This window comes from Leptonychotes weddellii, chromosome 15 (genome assembly GCF_054177405.1).
Source record: "Leptonychotes weddellii isolate Sample4059 chromosome 15, ASM5417740v2, whole genome shotgun sequence".
NCBI lineage: Eukaryota > Metazoa > Chordata > Mammalia > Carnivora > Phocidae > Leptonychotes > Leptonychotes weddellii.
The window spans coordinates 21,019,863-21,033,780 of record NC_138383.1 but is presented as its reverse complement, the minus strand read 5'-3'; the positions used below and the strand labels follow the sequence as shown (position 1 = coordinate 21,033,780).

The 13,918-nt window shown below is 56.9% G+C and overlaps 1 protein-coding gene across 11 annotated transcripts in view; it reads right to left on the bottom strand.

The window, feature by feature from the left end:
* The window catches only part of NFE2L1 (NFE2 like bZIP transcription factor 1), a 20,239-nt gene extending 6,321 nt beyond the window's left edge, over positions 1 to 13,918 (bottom strand). For 2 of the 11 annotated variants that reach the window (XM_081805133.1, XM_081805138.1), the window contains exons 1-6: positions 12,930 to 13,051; positions 10,786 to 11,819; positions 5,912 to 6,127; positions 5,407 to 5,496; positions 5,016 to 5,174; positions 2,831 to 4,188 (exon numbers count right to left, since the gene is read on the bottom strand). In XM_081805133.1, the coding sequence (XP_081661259.1) occupies positions 2,831 to 4,188; positions 5,016 to 5,174; positions 5,407 to 5,496; positions 5,912 to 6,127; positions 10,786 to 11,295 (2,333 nt within the window). In that variant the 5' untranslated portion in view covers positions 11,296 to 11,819; positions 12,930 to 13,051. Of the gene's footprint in view, positions 1 to 993; positions 4,189 to 5,015; positions 5,175 to 5,406; positions 5,497 to 5,911; positions 6,128 to 10,785; positions 11,820 to 12,929; positions 13,052 to 13,350; positions 13,491 to 13,708 lie in introns of those variants that run through there. The other 9 variants (XM_081805136.1, XM_081805134.1, XM_081805135.1 and 6 more) reach the window with 9 other exon arrangements.

The window sequence follows — 13,918 nt, the reverse complement described above, 5'->3', positions numbered from 1 at the left end:
AAGCCAGGTCACACAGTGGTAACACGGGAGGTTCCATCGTGGGGATCAACTGCTGCTGGTCCTAAACCTCGTCCAGTCATTTCACAGGCTGCCAGGTGAGCATTCATTCCTTAGCATTTGCTAGACACCTACCCCAGCCTGTGGTGGCGGCGCCAGCAAGCACCCAGCACCTGGAAGCATCCAGCTCTTCGTAGGCTTGATATTAAAGCAGGTTTTTGGAGGGAGAACAGATTCTGTTCACCTCAGCTGGGAGGCTTTCTGAGGCCTTAAGCCCCGGAGTCTGGCTTCTTGCTTCTCTAGTTCTGCGGCCCTGCTCTCACTCTCGAGTACCGGGCATGTGTCAGTCTCGTGGATTTCTCGGGTTTCTAGTCCCGGTCACTGCTCGGGCTTACTCTCCGATGCTCTGCAGCCCTTTGGCATGTGGGGCCACCGGAGAAAGGACAGCATGCTCAAGATGAAAAATGCACTCTCTCAGGGCGCCTGGGTGGCTCAGTCGTTAAGCGTCTGCCTTCGGCTCGGGTCGTGATCCCAGGGTCCTGGGATCGAGCCCCGCATCGGGCTCCCTGCTCGACCAGAAGCCTGCTTCTCCCTCTCCCACTCCCCCTGCTTGTGTTCTCCCTCTCGCTGTGTCTCTCTCTGTCAAATAAATAAATAAAATCTTAAAAAAAAAAAAAATGCACTCTCTCAGAGGTGCACAGACAAGGAGCTGGGCCAAGGGCCAGCACCTCCACCTAGCCCAGTCCTATGAGAAAGGCCAAAAAGGATTCTGAATCCTTCCTCTGAGGATTCAACTAGCGAACCCTGTGAAGAGGTACCCACACCTGCTTGGACGGTTTAATACGGTACTTAAGACTTTTGTCTTTCTAAATTCCTCACTGTCAACCTCCCCTTTCTCCATCCACCTTCCCAAGTGAGCTCTGGCTTAGCCACACGATGGCCAGTCCTCCCCTCCTGGGGTCTTTTACTCAAATTAAAAGTAGGGAAAAACTGCACTTGAGAATGAATCATCCATTTTATTTTATTTTATTTTGTCATGTGCTCACAGCATCTCTCTTTCTCTCTCCTCTCCCTGGCAGGTCAGAGATAAATTAAAAATAAAATCTACAAGGAAAATAATTTATAAAAGCACTTCCCAGGCTCGTGCCTTCTATCCCTACTGCTCAGTCAGAACGCCCCCCAGTGGGGAGGAGAATCGGTCCTTCTCTCCCCACAACTCACCCCTGCTAGTCTGGGCTGACTATACTCCGGAGCCAGGCAGGGGTGGGGGCAGCAGTGGCAAAGAGTTAAAAATAAAGACACTGTGGTCCTGGAACCATCTGGCCACCTTGGCGCTCCCCTCTCTGCCTCCCCCAGGCAGTCCTCCTGCCTGGGGCCTTTGCTAAACTGGGGGTGTAGAGAAGCAGCCTGTGGCCGAGAGCCCGGGGGGGTAGGTGCTCTCAAGCCCTCATTACATGCACTTCTCATTCTCCTAGAAAGAAACCCCCCCCTCAAAAAAAAAAAAAGAAAAAAAAAGGCAAAGACAGACCTCGGGACAGAGGAGAAAAATCCCAAGTGTTCACACAGTTACACGGAGTCTTTATGGCAAAGAGAACATTTAGCAGCTTTGAATATTGGGGTATCTCCTTTTTACTCAACACAAGCATTCTAGACCCTATAAGTGAAACAGGGCTCAAGCCCTAAAAAAATCAAAGCGCAAGAAATTCTAAAAGGACTAGTTTGTTTTTGTTGCTGGGTTTTGTGGTTTTGTCCTCCAGTGACATGCCCAGTGGTTGGCAGGGGAGGCCTGAGGGAAGGGTCACTCCCCAGTGTTGTGCTGAATACTGCCTGGCTTCTCCACACGCCCTGCCTCAGAGCAGCCCCCCGAGGCTGCAGGCTCAGCACTGGGGGCGCAGCCGGCACCCCAGCTGCAGCAGAGCTCAGGCAGCGGGGAGGGGAGGGGCGGGGGCACACGGGGCGGGAAGAGAACAGCATTCGCATGCAGACTCTGATGGAAACGTGGGGACCTCAGCTGGGGGGGTGGGGACCGGGCACAGAGAGAGATGGAGTGGCCGGGCAGTGAGGGACATGCTTGGTGTTGGGGCTGCTGCAACACGGCACAGGGGCCTCGTGACCCTTTCCTGTCCCCTCTCCTTTTTTGACCCTAACCCCCCAAGCCAGTGTCGGGTCCCAGTGGCTCCCGTCCGAAGGAGAACATCACAGGACACATCCAAGAGCTCCCCTCTCAGGGCTGCCACAGGGCAGGAGCTGAAAGACCCACAAAGCCCCTCCCAGATCCCACCTCGTGTTCCACCCTCCCCTGGGGTGAAGTGGGGTTTACTCGTGCCTAGGGCCTAGTCCCACCTAAAACCTGCCGCCTGGTATCCTGGCCAGAGCCAACCTTAACCTGCCCTTTGATTTTCTTCCCGCTTTGATTTTTTTGGGTTTTTTTTATCCCTCTTCCTTCCTTCCTTCCTTCCTTCCTTCGTTCCTTACTTGCTTCCAGGAATGAGACTTTCTACGACTTTCCTCTCACAAGATCCCCCCTCTTTACCCTTGGTCGGCCTCCAGCAATGCCAGCACCACCCCTTCTCTCAGAGGAAACAGTAGGGGTGAGGACCCTGTCCACCCAAACGGTCTGGCTGCTTCCGCCACCCCCCCCACGGGGGGAAGCTGAGCCAGACAGTGCCTGCGCCCTCCTCTTCCTGTCCACTGACCCGCAGTTCATCCCATCGGAGAAGCTCTATTGGATAAGAAGGCATTCAAGTCCCCACTGTAGGTCCAGGTCCAGGCCCAGCCCTTCTCCAGTTTCCATCCCGGTGAGCGTCAACCCCCCTTTCCTCCCCAGGCTCACTTTCTTCGGTCCTTTGGCTTCCTCTCCTGCCGCCGGACCTGCTGGTCGGCCAGGGTGCGGGGGATGAGGAGGACACTACCATCGCCGGCATACTGGAGTGCGTACTGACTGGGCGAGTAGGGTCGCCCGTTCTCATCCCGCAGCCGCCCAAACACCTCCTGGTACAGGCTCTGGACCTTCTGCTTCATCTGCCGCAGGGACCGGAGGAACTCCACCTTCTCCCGCAGCAGCCGGGCTTTATCGCGCTGCAGGTCCTCCACGTCCCGCTCCAGGTTCAGGATGGTGTCCAGCTTGCGCTTGCGGCAGTTCTGCGCCGCCATCTTGTTCTTGCCCCGGCGCCGGATGTCGCGGATGAGGCTCAGCTGGGCCTCGCTCAGCTGGTACTTGGACAGCAGCTCGTTGAACTCCTCCACTGGCAGGTTGATGATTTTGTCATTGGTGAAGGGGATCTTCATGGCTCGGGCTCGATGCTCATCCCGGCTCATCTGCTTGTCTAGGAAGTCGGCCTGCTTCTCCTTGCTGCCTTTCTTGAGGGCGCTGGGCGGTGGCAGGTCAGCAGAGTCGAGGGCACTGGGCGCCATGTTGTATGTGTGGTTGTGGCCCACGTGCTCTAAGTAGGGCAGGCAGGAGAGCTGGGACGGATCCTGGTAGCTCATGCGGCAGAACTTGGAATACTCGGGCTGGTAACCCACAGCGCCCTCGGCCTCTTCCAGATCCAGGGTCTCAGAGTCAGAGCTGTAGCCAACAGCACCTTCCTCAGAAAAGGAGGAAGAAGCTGAAGAGGAAGCAGAGGAAGAGGACGACGAGGAGGAGGACGAGGAGGAGGACGAGGAGGAAGAAGAGCTGCCTTCGGAGCTGCTCAGAGAGGAAGGGCTATGGCTGGAGTCCAAGGAGAGGCCTGAGTCAGAGTCAAACTCCTCTTCAAGCTGGGAGGCCTGCATGGGGTTGAAGCCCTCTTCGATGGCCAGGTCCATCAGGCTGATCTCGTCCAGCATGGCTTCATCTAACAGGCCCCCCAGTGGGTCGGGCAGCTCAGGGCCTGCCGTGTCGTTGGCCGAGCCGTTGAGCTGGGGTGGAAAGAAGAGGCCCGCCAGGTTGGTGGAGCCAAAGGTGGAGTTGAGGCTGGTGGAATTGCTGGGGACCAGCGGGAGCAGCGTGGAGCTGCTGGCCACAGGGAGGCTCTCCACCTCAGGACTGAAGAGTGAGAAGTCCTGGCTGCAGCCCCCCAGGGACGCCTGATGCAGGCTGACATTCTGATTGATGGGAGTGTTGGGGGCAAGGCTGTAGTTGGTGCTCAGGGGGTCTCCAGGAGGGGCACTGTACAGGATCTCACTCGTTGAAGTGTTCACCTCCATGGCCTGGCAGGGGAGAAGAGCGTCACCGTTCACTCTGAGCAGACTCCCTCCCCCGGGCTGGCGGGGGGCTCCCGCCAACAGGCACCCAATACAGGCACAGCTGAGCGGGTGGAAAGGCAAGAGACTGGAATCCAGAGCCCAGGGTCCACTCCTGGCCCTGCTCGATCCACCAGACCTACCAGGCCTGGCAGAGATGGGTCCTCCCTGTAGACCCCACCCCAATGCAGGGCTGACCAGTTCCCAGCTGTGTTTGGACAGACTCCCCCACCTTGGAGGGAAAGGAAAAAAAGGAAACACCCAACCCGGCCTACCTCTCCTCAGTGTAAAATCGGCACAGCGAAAGGAACACCCAGCCTTGCAGGGAGAAAACCTAGCTGTACCACTTTGCTGTGTGACCAAGGGCACATCACTTAACCTCTCTGAGCTTCAATTTCCTCACCTTTAAGATAACAAAGGGCGGACTAGGTGACTGTAAGGGGCAGGGGGGCTGGCGCCGGGGCTGCCAACGCCCCGCACGAATGGCCGGTGCTAAAGCTGGAGCATTTGGTCAACTGATTATCTACCTAAAGGGAAGGAAGAAGGCATACCTAGGGGACAGTCCTGTTTTAGAAGGCTTAGCCCTGGGCTTCTAACCCAAACCCCACTCCTGACTGTACCCTCTACCCCAAGGAGACACCCGGACAATGACCTCTCAGTGTCCCCACTTTCCTATGGATCAGAGAACTGCTCCGTTCTCTTCCCAGCGGGGACAAAGCAGCTGAATGCGAACACCCCCACCCCCATCCCCACCCCCGGTCCAAGAACTCTGTGTCCTGCTCTGGTAATCCTACCTGCATTTCCATGATGGACATGAGATCTTGCCACTGCTGCTCCAAATCGAATGGCGACTCCGTCCCCGTCAGGAGAGGAGACAAGAGGTGGTTTTGAAGACCTGGGGGCTCACTCTCACTAGGCACTGCTTCTGTTATGCTGGAAATGTCTGCTGGAAACTAGGGCAAAACACAAGAGGCTTTAACGGGGGGAAGGCAAGACCACCATCGCATTCCTCCCAGAGACTACCAGCTGAGGTTCTGTCTCTTCCTTCCTCTGAATTCAGCCCCACAGCCAGGAGCAGGCCACACCGGGTGCTGGCCCCTCGGGCAGCCGCACAGGGACCCACGGCGTGCAGGCTGCCCTGCTGGCTTGGTGGGCTCGGTGGGCTCTCCCTGGAGTCCTGCTCACCTCAGCATTCTCCCCAAAGGGGCAGGTGGCCTCCAGCAGCCTAAGGCACTCTTCCAGGGACAGGGCCGTCTGGTCCTCCCCACCAGGCACCTGTGGCAACAGCAACCGTAAGTCTGACTGACCTGGGCCTTGGCTGCCTGCGGGCCAAAGCCTCTTCCCCAGCCTTTCCAAGGGGGAAGCTGAAGGAGGGCAGCAAGGGCTACAGGCCCACACTCTCCCTCTGTGCCCGGGCTGATGGCTGGCCCTGCGTCCCAACCTCCAGGAAAGAGCAGAGGGAAAGTGGAAGAGTCCTGACGCAAACAGGAAGCTGCTAGATGCTTTGCCTCCTCTGTGCTGTTCGTTACCAAGGCCTGGCCCCTCTGCTTCTGTTGCTCATCCACTCCCCGTTCCTCAGCCCAAGTGACTTAAGAGACCCCAACCCAAAAGATACATTCGGGTTCATCCCACAGACAGAAGCGGCCTTCTCTAAGGAGAAGTTTCTGGAAGTGGGCAAAGGTGGGGGTACCTGTGCAGGGAAGCTCTCCCCAGTTTCTCCATCCACTAGCAGGTTTCGCGCCAGAGCTTCTGCACCCTCGCCTGACCAGGTGTCGTCCTGCTCCGCTCCATCTCGCAGGTCCTTATCCACATCCTGCTCCTTCTGGCGATGACTATAGTCAAAAATCTCACGCCCAGCCCCCAGGTCAATATCCTGTCGCCAAAGGATGTCAATCAGATCTATGTCCTGAAAGACAGATCACCGTGACTTTAGCTCTCAGATCCAGGGGCCTTTCCTAGCGTCACTCCAATTAGTCCTGGGAGTGGGAGGCAGCTCTCCCAGCCTCTGTCTCCTCCATACCAACAAGGCTTCATTCATCCATTTCCAGATACCAGCTTCCAAAAAATAAAAAAACAAAAACAAAAACAAAAAAAAACAAGAGCTAGCAAAAATTACCAGCATAATCAACCCCATACAAGCCTGTGGGCTTAGGACCAGATACACAGCCAGGCCAAAAGGCAGGGCCACCTCACCGCTACACAAGAAAGAAGGGGGAAGCAGGAGACACTTCTCATTCTGGGAATGAGAATCCCTTCAAACTTGGGTTTGTAGGATGCTGGCCAGGCCAGGCAAGGGCGAACTGTCATGCAGAATTGCTTCGTGGTGGCCAGGCTTGCATCAGCCTATGGTGCCATTTCATTTGCATAAAGGGGTGGGGTGGGCCAGAGAGGAAAATCCCTGCATTTGCAACCACCTGCTGCACCCAATGGCAACTGACGGGCTGCCTCCAACCCTGCCTAGAGCCGGTCCCCCTCCCTGGCTGAGGCCAAGAGTAAGGCCGGACACCCAAAGCCCAGGCTCACCTCAAGGTCCATCCCTGCCAGAATTCCCACTCTCAGCTGATCCTAGCAGGCTGCCTCTGTCCCAGGAGAGCCTCAGGCAGTCAGATGATCCTCACTGGGCACCCCACCCCTGCCAAGGCCCTGGTGTCCCCTCACACCAGCACTCTCACTCCCTTCCTCACCACACCCCAGGACTCACTGGCGCTCCGTCAGTCAACCCACTCAAGGACATGGGCCCCATCACCGCTCAGCCACAACTGCCATCTCAGGGACCAAAATTCCTCCTTCCCACTCTACCCTGGTGGCTCCTGATCAGTTCCTACACCAACTGCCACCCCCAGAGCCACCAGCATAGAACCCCAATAAAGAAGAGCCATTTGGGCTTCCTACACATGCCATCCCCCTGTGGCTGAAGAAACCCTGAACTCTTGCCTTCCATTCAGAGGTTAAAAAAGCGCTTTCCAGAAAGCAATATCCTTACATGAGACCCACCTCCCCAGCCCTGACCAGGTACCCCTTTCCCACCGTAACCCTCCCAAATCCCAAGACCTCCCAGGTGTACCTCTCCCTTCAGTCTCCCCACATACACCAACCTGAACAGAAGCCCTGGACCCAGGAGCAGAGGGGGGCTGGGCCAGCCGGTGCCCAGCCAGCAAAGAGTTAAGGGGCCGGCTCCCTTTGGCATGGCCCCCACCACTGTGAGAGCTGCGGTCCAGGCGGGTCATGGTCTGCGAGAAGAGCCCCAGGGCAGCTGGTGCCGGGAAGCCGGACAGGGGGCTGCAAGGAGCTCTTGGCTTGCAGGGAGCACACCAGGCTGGAAGGGTGGCCCCTTGCTAGCTCCGAGGGGCCCGAGGAGGGTGCCCCGCCCGTGCTGCTGCCTGGGCGGCCCAGCCCAGCCCCCTTCCTCCATCCTCGAGCAGCCCCCTCCCACCTCACAACCCCAGTTCCACTCAGGCACCCGGCAGCCCCCACCCTGAGCTCACCGCAGAGGCTGCAGTGAGATGGGACTCCCACCCCATGCTCCGTGCTCAAGCTGCAGAGGAGAGCCAGCTCCCTCCAGGGCCTAGCCTCCCGCTCCTCCCTCTCTCCCCCTCCCCACGCCCCCCAAACTTGTTACCTAGGCTGCAGCAAGGAGCCAATCCCCTCCCCCTCCCACCCCGCAGGTCACTGCTGAGGCTGCGGAGAGCCAATCCCCTCCCCCAGGTCAGCAGCTGGGCTGCGGAAAGAGCCAATCCCCTCCCACTGTCGTTACCTAGGCTGCGACGAGAGCCAATCTCCTCCCCCAAGTCTCCGCTGGAGATGCGGAAGGAGCCAATCCCCTCCCACCGCCTGTTACCTAGCTGCAGCCGGGAGCCAATCTCTGCACCAGGGCAGCTGGAGAAGCTGCCGCAAGGAACCAGCCCATCCCTGGGCCGCCTCCGTCTCCTCAAGGAGACGCACCCAGGGGCGGGCAGCCCCACCCAGCCCAGTCAGCCAGCCGGGGTGGCGCAGTGAGAGAGCCCTGGGGGGGGGGGGAAGGGGTGCCACTCTCCCTCCTGTCGCATCCTGCTTCCCCAGCCCACTCAGGACTGGGCAGAAACCACTCCCGCAGATTCTCAGGGAATCTAGTTCTTCCCTGGAAGTGGAAGGAGTTTTCCTGTTCCTCAGCAGGGCTGCGGCCGCTCGTCCTGAAGCCCAAGGATCGCAAGCTGAGGCAGGGCCTGCTGAGAGCCAGGGACCCCAGGCCAGAGGAGAGGAAGGAGTGCCGGCCAGGCCTCGCCCCAGGCAGAAGGGAGCCTCGGGCCTGAAGGCCAACCCTGAAGGAGCCGGACACGTGCGCCACGCTCCCTCTTCACTCCAGCTTCCTTCAAAAGCTTCTCCCCCCGGACCCTTGGTCCACATCTCTACCACCAGGAAAACGCCACCCACAGAATCGGGAGCACAGTTCCAACGTCCAACCTCACTGCTGCACCCCTCGAGCCTAAGGTCAGGTGAGGGACAGTATGTTCCCCTTGGTCACAGAATGCTCCTCGCCAGGAGAGAGTTGTACACAAGCCACCCCCTGCTCTGGGCAGAGTGCCAGCCTCCAGGGGAATCCTATCCCCGACAAGGGCCTGGGCTAGGGCTGCCCATCGAACCGACCTGGCAGCGGGGGCGTGCTGCCACCCGGGGGGGAGAATACCAGCTCCAGCAGTGCCTGTCACATGCTTTGGACCTGGGTATTTTTATCCCTGAGTTGCTGAGGAAATGTTGTTCTAGACACGTAATAATCCTCCCTTCCCCCACACCCAGCCTACAGCCCTAATGCTGACCCACCCCAACCCCCAAAGAGAGCAGAGAAGGCCTGGGGTCAGGGACAGCACAACCTTCATGAAGGCCAAGAAATGGAAGAAAGCAGCGTCAAAGTCTCATCCCATTCTGCCCCAACCCATCCAACCATATCCAAACTTCCCACCCCATCCCAGGAGAGCTCCCAACAGGAAGAGGAACGGAGCTTCACCTGCAGAGTTCCCAGGAGCAAGCCCAGTTACACACCCCACCCCCTGGGGAGCTGCATCAGGGCAGAAGGACGGAAGAGGAAGCTGGGAGACATACTTCTTCAGGCCACCGTGCCAAGACTGAAGCCCATTTGAAGGAAAAGGACAGAGGAAGCAGAAAAAAGGCAAAGTTCCCAGTGGCACTGGGAGAATCTAAGAACTGAGGCACTGTAAGGTAAGGAATGCTCACAGCTCCCATGCTCAGATAATTCTAGTCTCTCTCAAAGCAGACCCAGCGAGGCAGCTGAGCAGAGAGCAGCCCTGGCACTACAGACGTGTGCGGCCAGATCCATCTGACCTCCGGGGGCCGTCCTGTGCTTTTTAGTAAGTTTTGCAGCATCCCTGGCTTCTCCCCACCAATGGCACCTCTTCCAGTTGTGACAACCAATACTGTCTCTAGACATGGCCATCTATCCCCTGGACGGGCCAAATCGTCCCCAGTTGAACACCACTGGCCAGAGAAAGCCACAAGCTCTGACAGCCACTAACATTCAAAGAAATGAGCTCAGAAACAGGCTCAAATGCAGGACAGGAGGCAAAACCTGGTCTGACTGGTGGGCAGAAAAAGAGCCAAGATCTGCAGCCCCTGTAAAACTTTTTACATACCTACCCCCCCTCCCCAAGACTCAGCTCTGGGAAACCCAGCCCAGTGCAATCCAGCCTTAGCCTTCCCTTTCCTAATGGCCAGGAGAGTGCAACAGGCCTTTTCTCAAGCTCCTTAAGGCTGAGTGGCAAGCCCAGGCCAAACACAGAGCTCAAAGTGGTTTTATCATCATGCTGGTGAGGTGGGAGCAGCAGGAACCATTCACATTGTTAAAGGCTTTCTGTTCTGCCCAGAACAGTGTATCAGCCACGTGTCAGGAGCTACAGATCTCTGACAGCTCAGAGCAAGCTGACTTAAGCAGCAGAATGCAGTTTCTCTTCTAGCTCCTAGCCCTCTTCTCCCTACTCCCTGCAGCAGGCCTTTAGCAAGGAATGGAAGCCTTGGCCCTCTTCTGGCCAAGAATAACTATCTAAATCTACCCCTTGGCTCAGGCCCAGGAGAGCCAACTTATCAAGGACCTTACAACAACAGGCCCGACCACAAAAGAGGAGAACTTCAGGATATGCATGTGTGTTTTGACGTGGGGGGAGATACAAGGCAAGAGTCCACAAAGTATTTGTGTCTTAGCAACAAATACACACCGCACCAAAGCCCATCACAACACCACTCCCTCCCCCACTCCGGGGCCTCCAGCAGTCATGTTGAAATCCAAGCAGTAAACATGCTGGCATGTTCTAGGAACCTCCCACTGCCCTGACGGTACATTTAGAGGTGGGTCAATGGTTCAACACAAGGAAATGCTCCCAGCCCCCAATCCTGGTCAGACAATTCAGCTCATTCCTGTCAAAGAACAATGCCTGAGACCCCCACCCCCTAAACCACTCTAGTTCTTTACAGGGGTTAGTACCATGACCTCGCCCCTTCAGGACCAGGACCAGAACCAGCCCCCGCCCCCCCGAAACCCCAAGCCCTTCTCACCCACCCCGACGTGTGGTCACTAACCTCTTTGGTTAGGTCTCCACTGACTGGAGGGGCTACAGCTCCCAAATCCTCCAAATCTTCACTGAATCCCTGCTCCGTTTCGCTTTCTCGCACCCCGTTGTCTGGGCCTGTCACATCCTGGAGGCCACTGGAACTCTCGAGGGTGAGGCCTGAGCTGGGCTGGCTGCCAGAGACAGACCCCTCTGGATCCCGGTGGACCAGCCAGGCGTTTACCTCAGTGGTCGGCACCTGGAACCTGTCCAGGGCCCTCACCTGACTGAGGAGCCGCCGGGCAGTGAAGTAATTGTCCAGGTCTATGCTCTTGGGGTGGATACCATAGCCATCCAAGGTATTCCTCAGGTTGTGGAACTGGGTCTGAGTATAGGCAGAACTGGGCCCCAGAATGATCTCCCGGAGTGGGGGAAGCTGTGAGGTCAGGTAAGTATCCACGTCCACCCGCACCCCAATCAAACTCAGCAGAATGGTGAACTGGAGGAGTCCTTCCGTTAAGTATTTCTTCAGAGAAAGCATTGCTGAAGGACCAGAATGTTTATGCTTTTTGGTTTTTAAATCTTCCAAAAGACAAATCAAGGCCACTGCTCTGCTGCTCCAGCCAGCAAGTTACCCTCCTCAGTGCCAAACCCTGTATCCCACCCTGGCAGAACACAGGGGCTGAGCTCCCGGATGGCCTCAGAGGAAAGCACACCCTGTGAAGCCAAGGCCACTCTCCAGACCACATTCACTTTTCCCTTCTCAGCACCTCACCTCAGCATGTACAACTGTTGCTAACCCAGTCCAGGCCCTCAGGGCCCACGTGACTTACTGTCTCCACAGTCCACATACAGTCACTTCCTCACTCACATTAGTTGTCCTCTCTGTAGTTTCCACTGCAGACTGTTCTCAGGAACAGCTGATGGGTTGGTTTTGTTTTTTGTTTTTGTTTTTTTTTTCCTTCTCCCTAAGGTTTATTTTCTTTGGCTGGAGCTACAAGCCTTTTGTCTTGGGTCAGAGTGTCCCGCCTCCTCCACACTTACCAGGGGGGTTTCCAGAGAAACCTGAAATGGGAATCACAAGAGCAACAGGATAAGATTCCAGAATTTTCACACCATGATCAAGGCAGAAGGCAGGAAAGACGTTCAAATTCCACTTTCATATTTTATTGAAAAATAAGTCAATTATTTTACTCCTAAAGAAATAAAACCCAAAAATCTGTTATAGGCAGAACAACTACGAAAGGAAAATATTGCTCACAAAGGATCCCTGTTTCTGGATACTAAATTTGTAATACCCTAAAAGGTAGCTTGTTTTGGATAAGCAGATAATGCCCGGGGCATCCAAAATATTTTACATGTTGTCTGATTTACCAACCCTCCCCCACCCCATCCACACACTACCCAGCTTCTATTTTTAGCATGAGAAGCCCATTTCCTAACTTAAAGAAAAGTTGTATCCTCCATCTCTCAAGAGAAAACTGCCTACAATCCCTGTCCTTTCCCGTTTTAAAGGGAAGGGAGAAACTATTAATGGGAGAAGGGTGTAAAAGGACATGAGGACACGTTCAGGACACCACCTCACGAAACAATAATGCCTTATGTTTTCACAACTTTAAAATATGATTTCCCCTTCCTATCTCTCACATTAAAAGGGGGAAGGAGGGCTGAGAGGGCTTGGGGGGGGGCGGGGAGCACTGAAGCAGGAGGATTATTCGACCCAGAATTTGCAATAGGCAGGTTTTATTTTCATTCATATGACCTTCTGAGCCTAAGCAGAAGGATAAGGCCAAGTTCTCAACCTAGATAGCCAACTGGAGAGGGAGTAAACCTGCCTTTCAGTTTCTGGTCTCTACTTTTGAGCTTCCATTAACCTCACAGACCAAAACATAACTCTCCTCTTCACTGTTGTGACCCACCTACCAACTTCGTCCTAAAGGGGAAGAGTGACACACGGACGGACGGACACACACACACACACACTCCTTATTTGGTTAAAGTCAACACAACTGCGACTCAGAATTCCTGCTTACACTACCCTCCCGTTCTCACGCCAATTTATTACTAAAACCTCCCAAGAGACAATTAAGTTCCAGAAACCGGACAAGGCCCCTTAAAGACGGAGTAAGTCCAGAGGCCTCTGGTCTGAGCCCGGTCCCACCCCGCCCCGGATACCCGAGTCCGGCCGGGACCAAGTCGCCATGCCCGCTGTCGGCGCCTCGGCTTCTAGCCTTCTGGGGCAACAGCGAACAAGTGCGACTCGGCGGCCTTGACCCACCCTCACAGCCAAACCCCACCCCGCCCTCCGTCCCGATGGCCCCACCCCGCTCCAGGCCTGGGCCTCACACCACGCCTTCTCGCGCCCTCAGCCCTCCCCAGTCCAACCCACCCCGGAGCTAGCTTTCTCCACGGCCTCGCGGCCCCTCCCTGCCAAGCCCAGGCCCGGGCTCGGGCCCGACGCGAACCCCGCTCGCCCGCCCGTTCCCGCCTCCAGCCTCCTGCCCCGGGGCTCCACCCCGCCGCCCTTCACCCCACAAGCCTCGTTCCCGCGGCGCTGCGCCCACCACCACCCCCCACGTCGGGGAAAGGAATATGCCGGATACCCGCTGCAGAGCTCGGCGTCCGCCGCTGCCGCCACAGCAGGCCCTCAGCCCGAGTCCCGGCCTTGCCGCCGCCACCGCCGGCCGGCCTAGAGCTCCCCAGCCTCCGCTTCCCTCCCCGCCCCCTCCTTCCACCTCCCACCTCATTCGGAAGCCCGCCCTCCGCGTCCTTCCTAGGACCACGTTTCTCCAATCAACGAGCCGAAACTGCGGCCGTCGCCGGATGTCATTTTGATTGACAGCCGAAAGAGCCCAATGGCTGAGTGTGCCTCCTCCTCCCTCTCCCGATTTCCCAAGACTGACATGGCCCACAGCCCAGTGGGCGCATAGACCCGCCCCGCGGCGTGGGCTCACCAGTAAGTGGGGCGAAGGCCCTACGGCCCGGCATTCTGGCCCCTCCGCGGTGCGTCGGTCGCCCAAGGTATTTCAGGCGGGGCGCGGAGTAAAGTGTGCAAGTTAAGCGCTACCAGCGCATTTTCCAGCTCGGGGATAAGGGCTTAGGGCTGGGGGTGAGAGGTGGTATAGCTGCTGGAGCGCGGAGTTCTCCCCCGCCCCGAAGGTTCC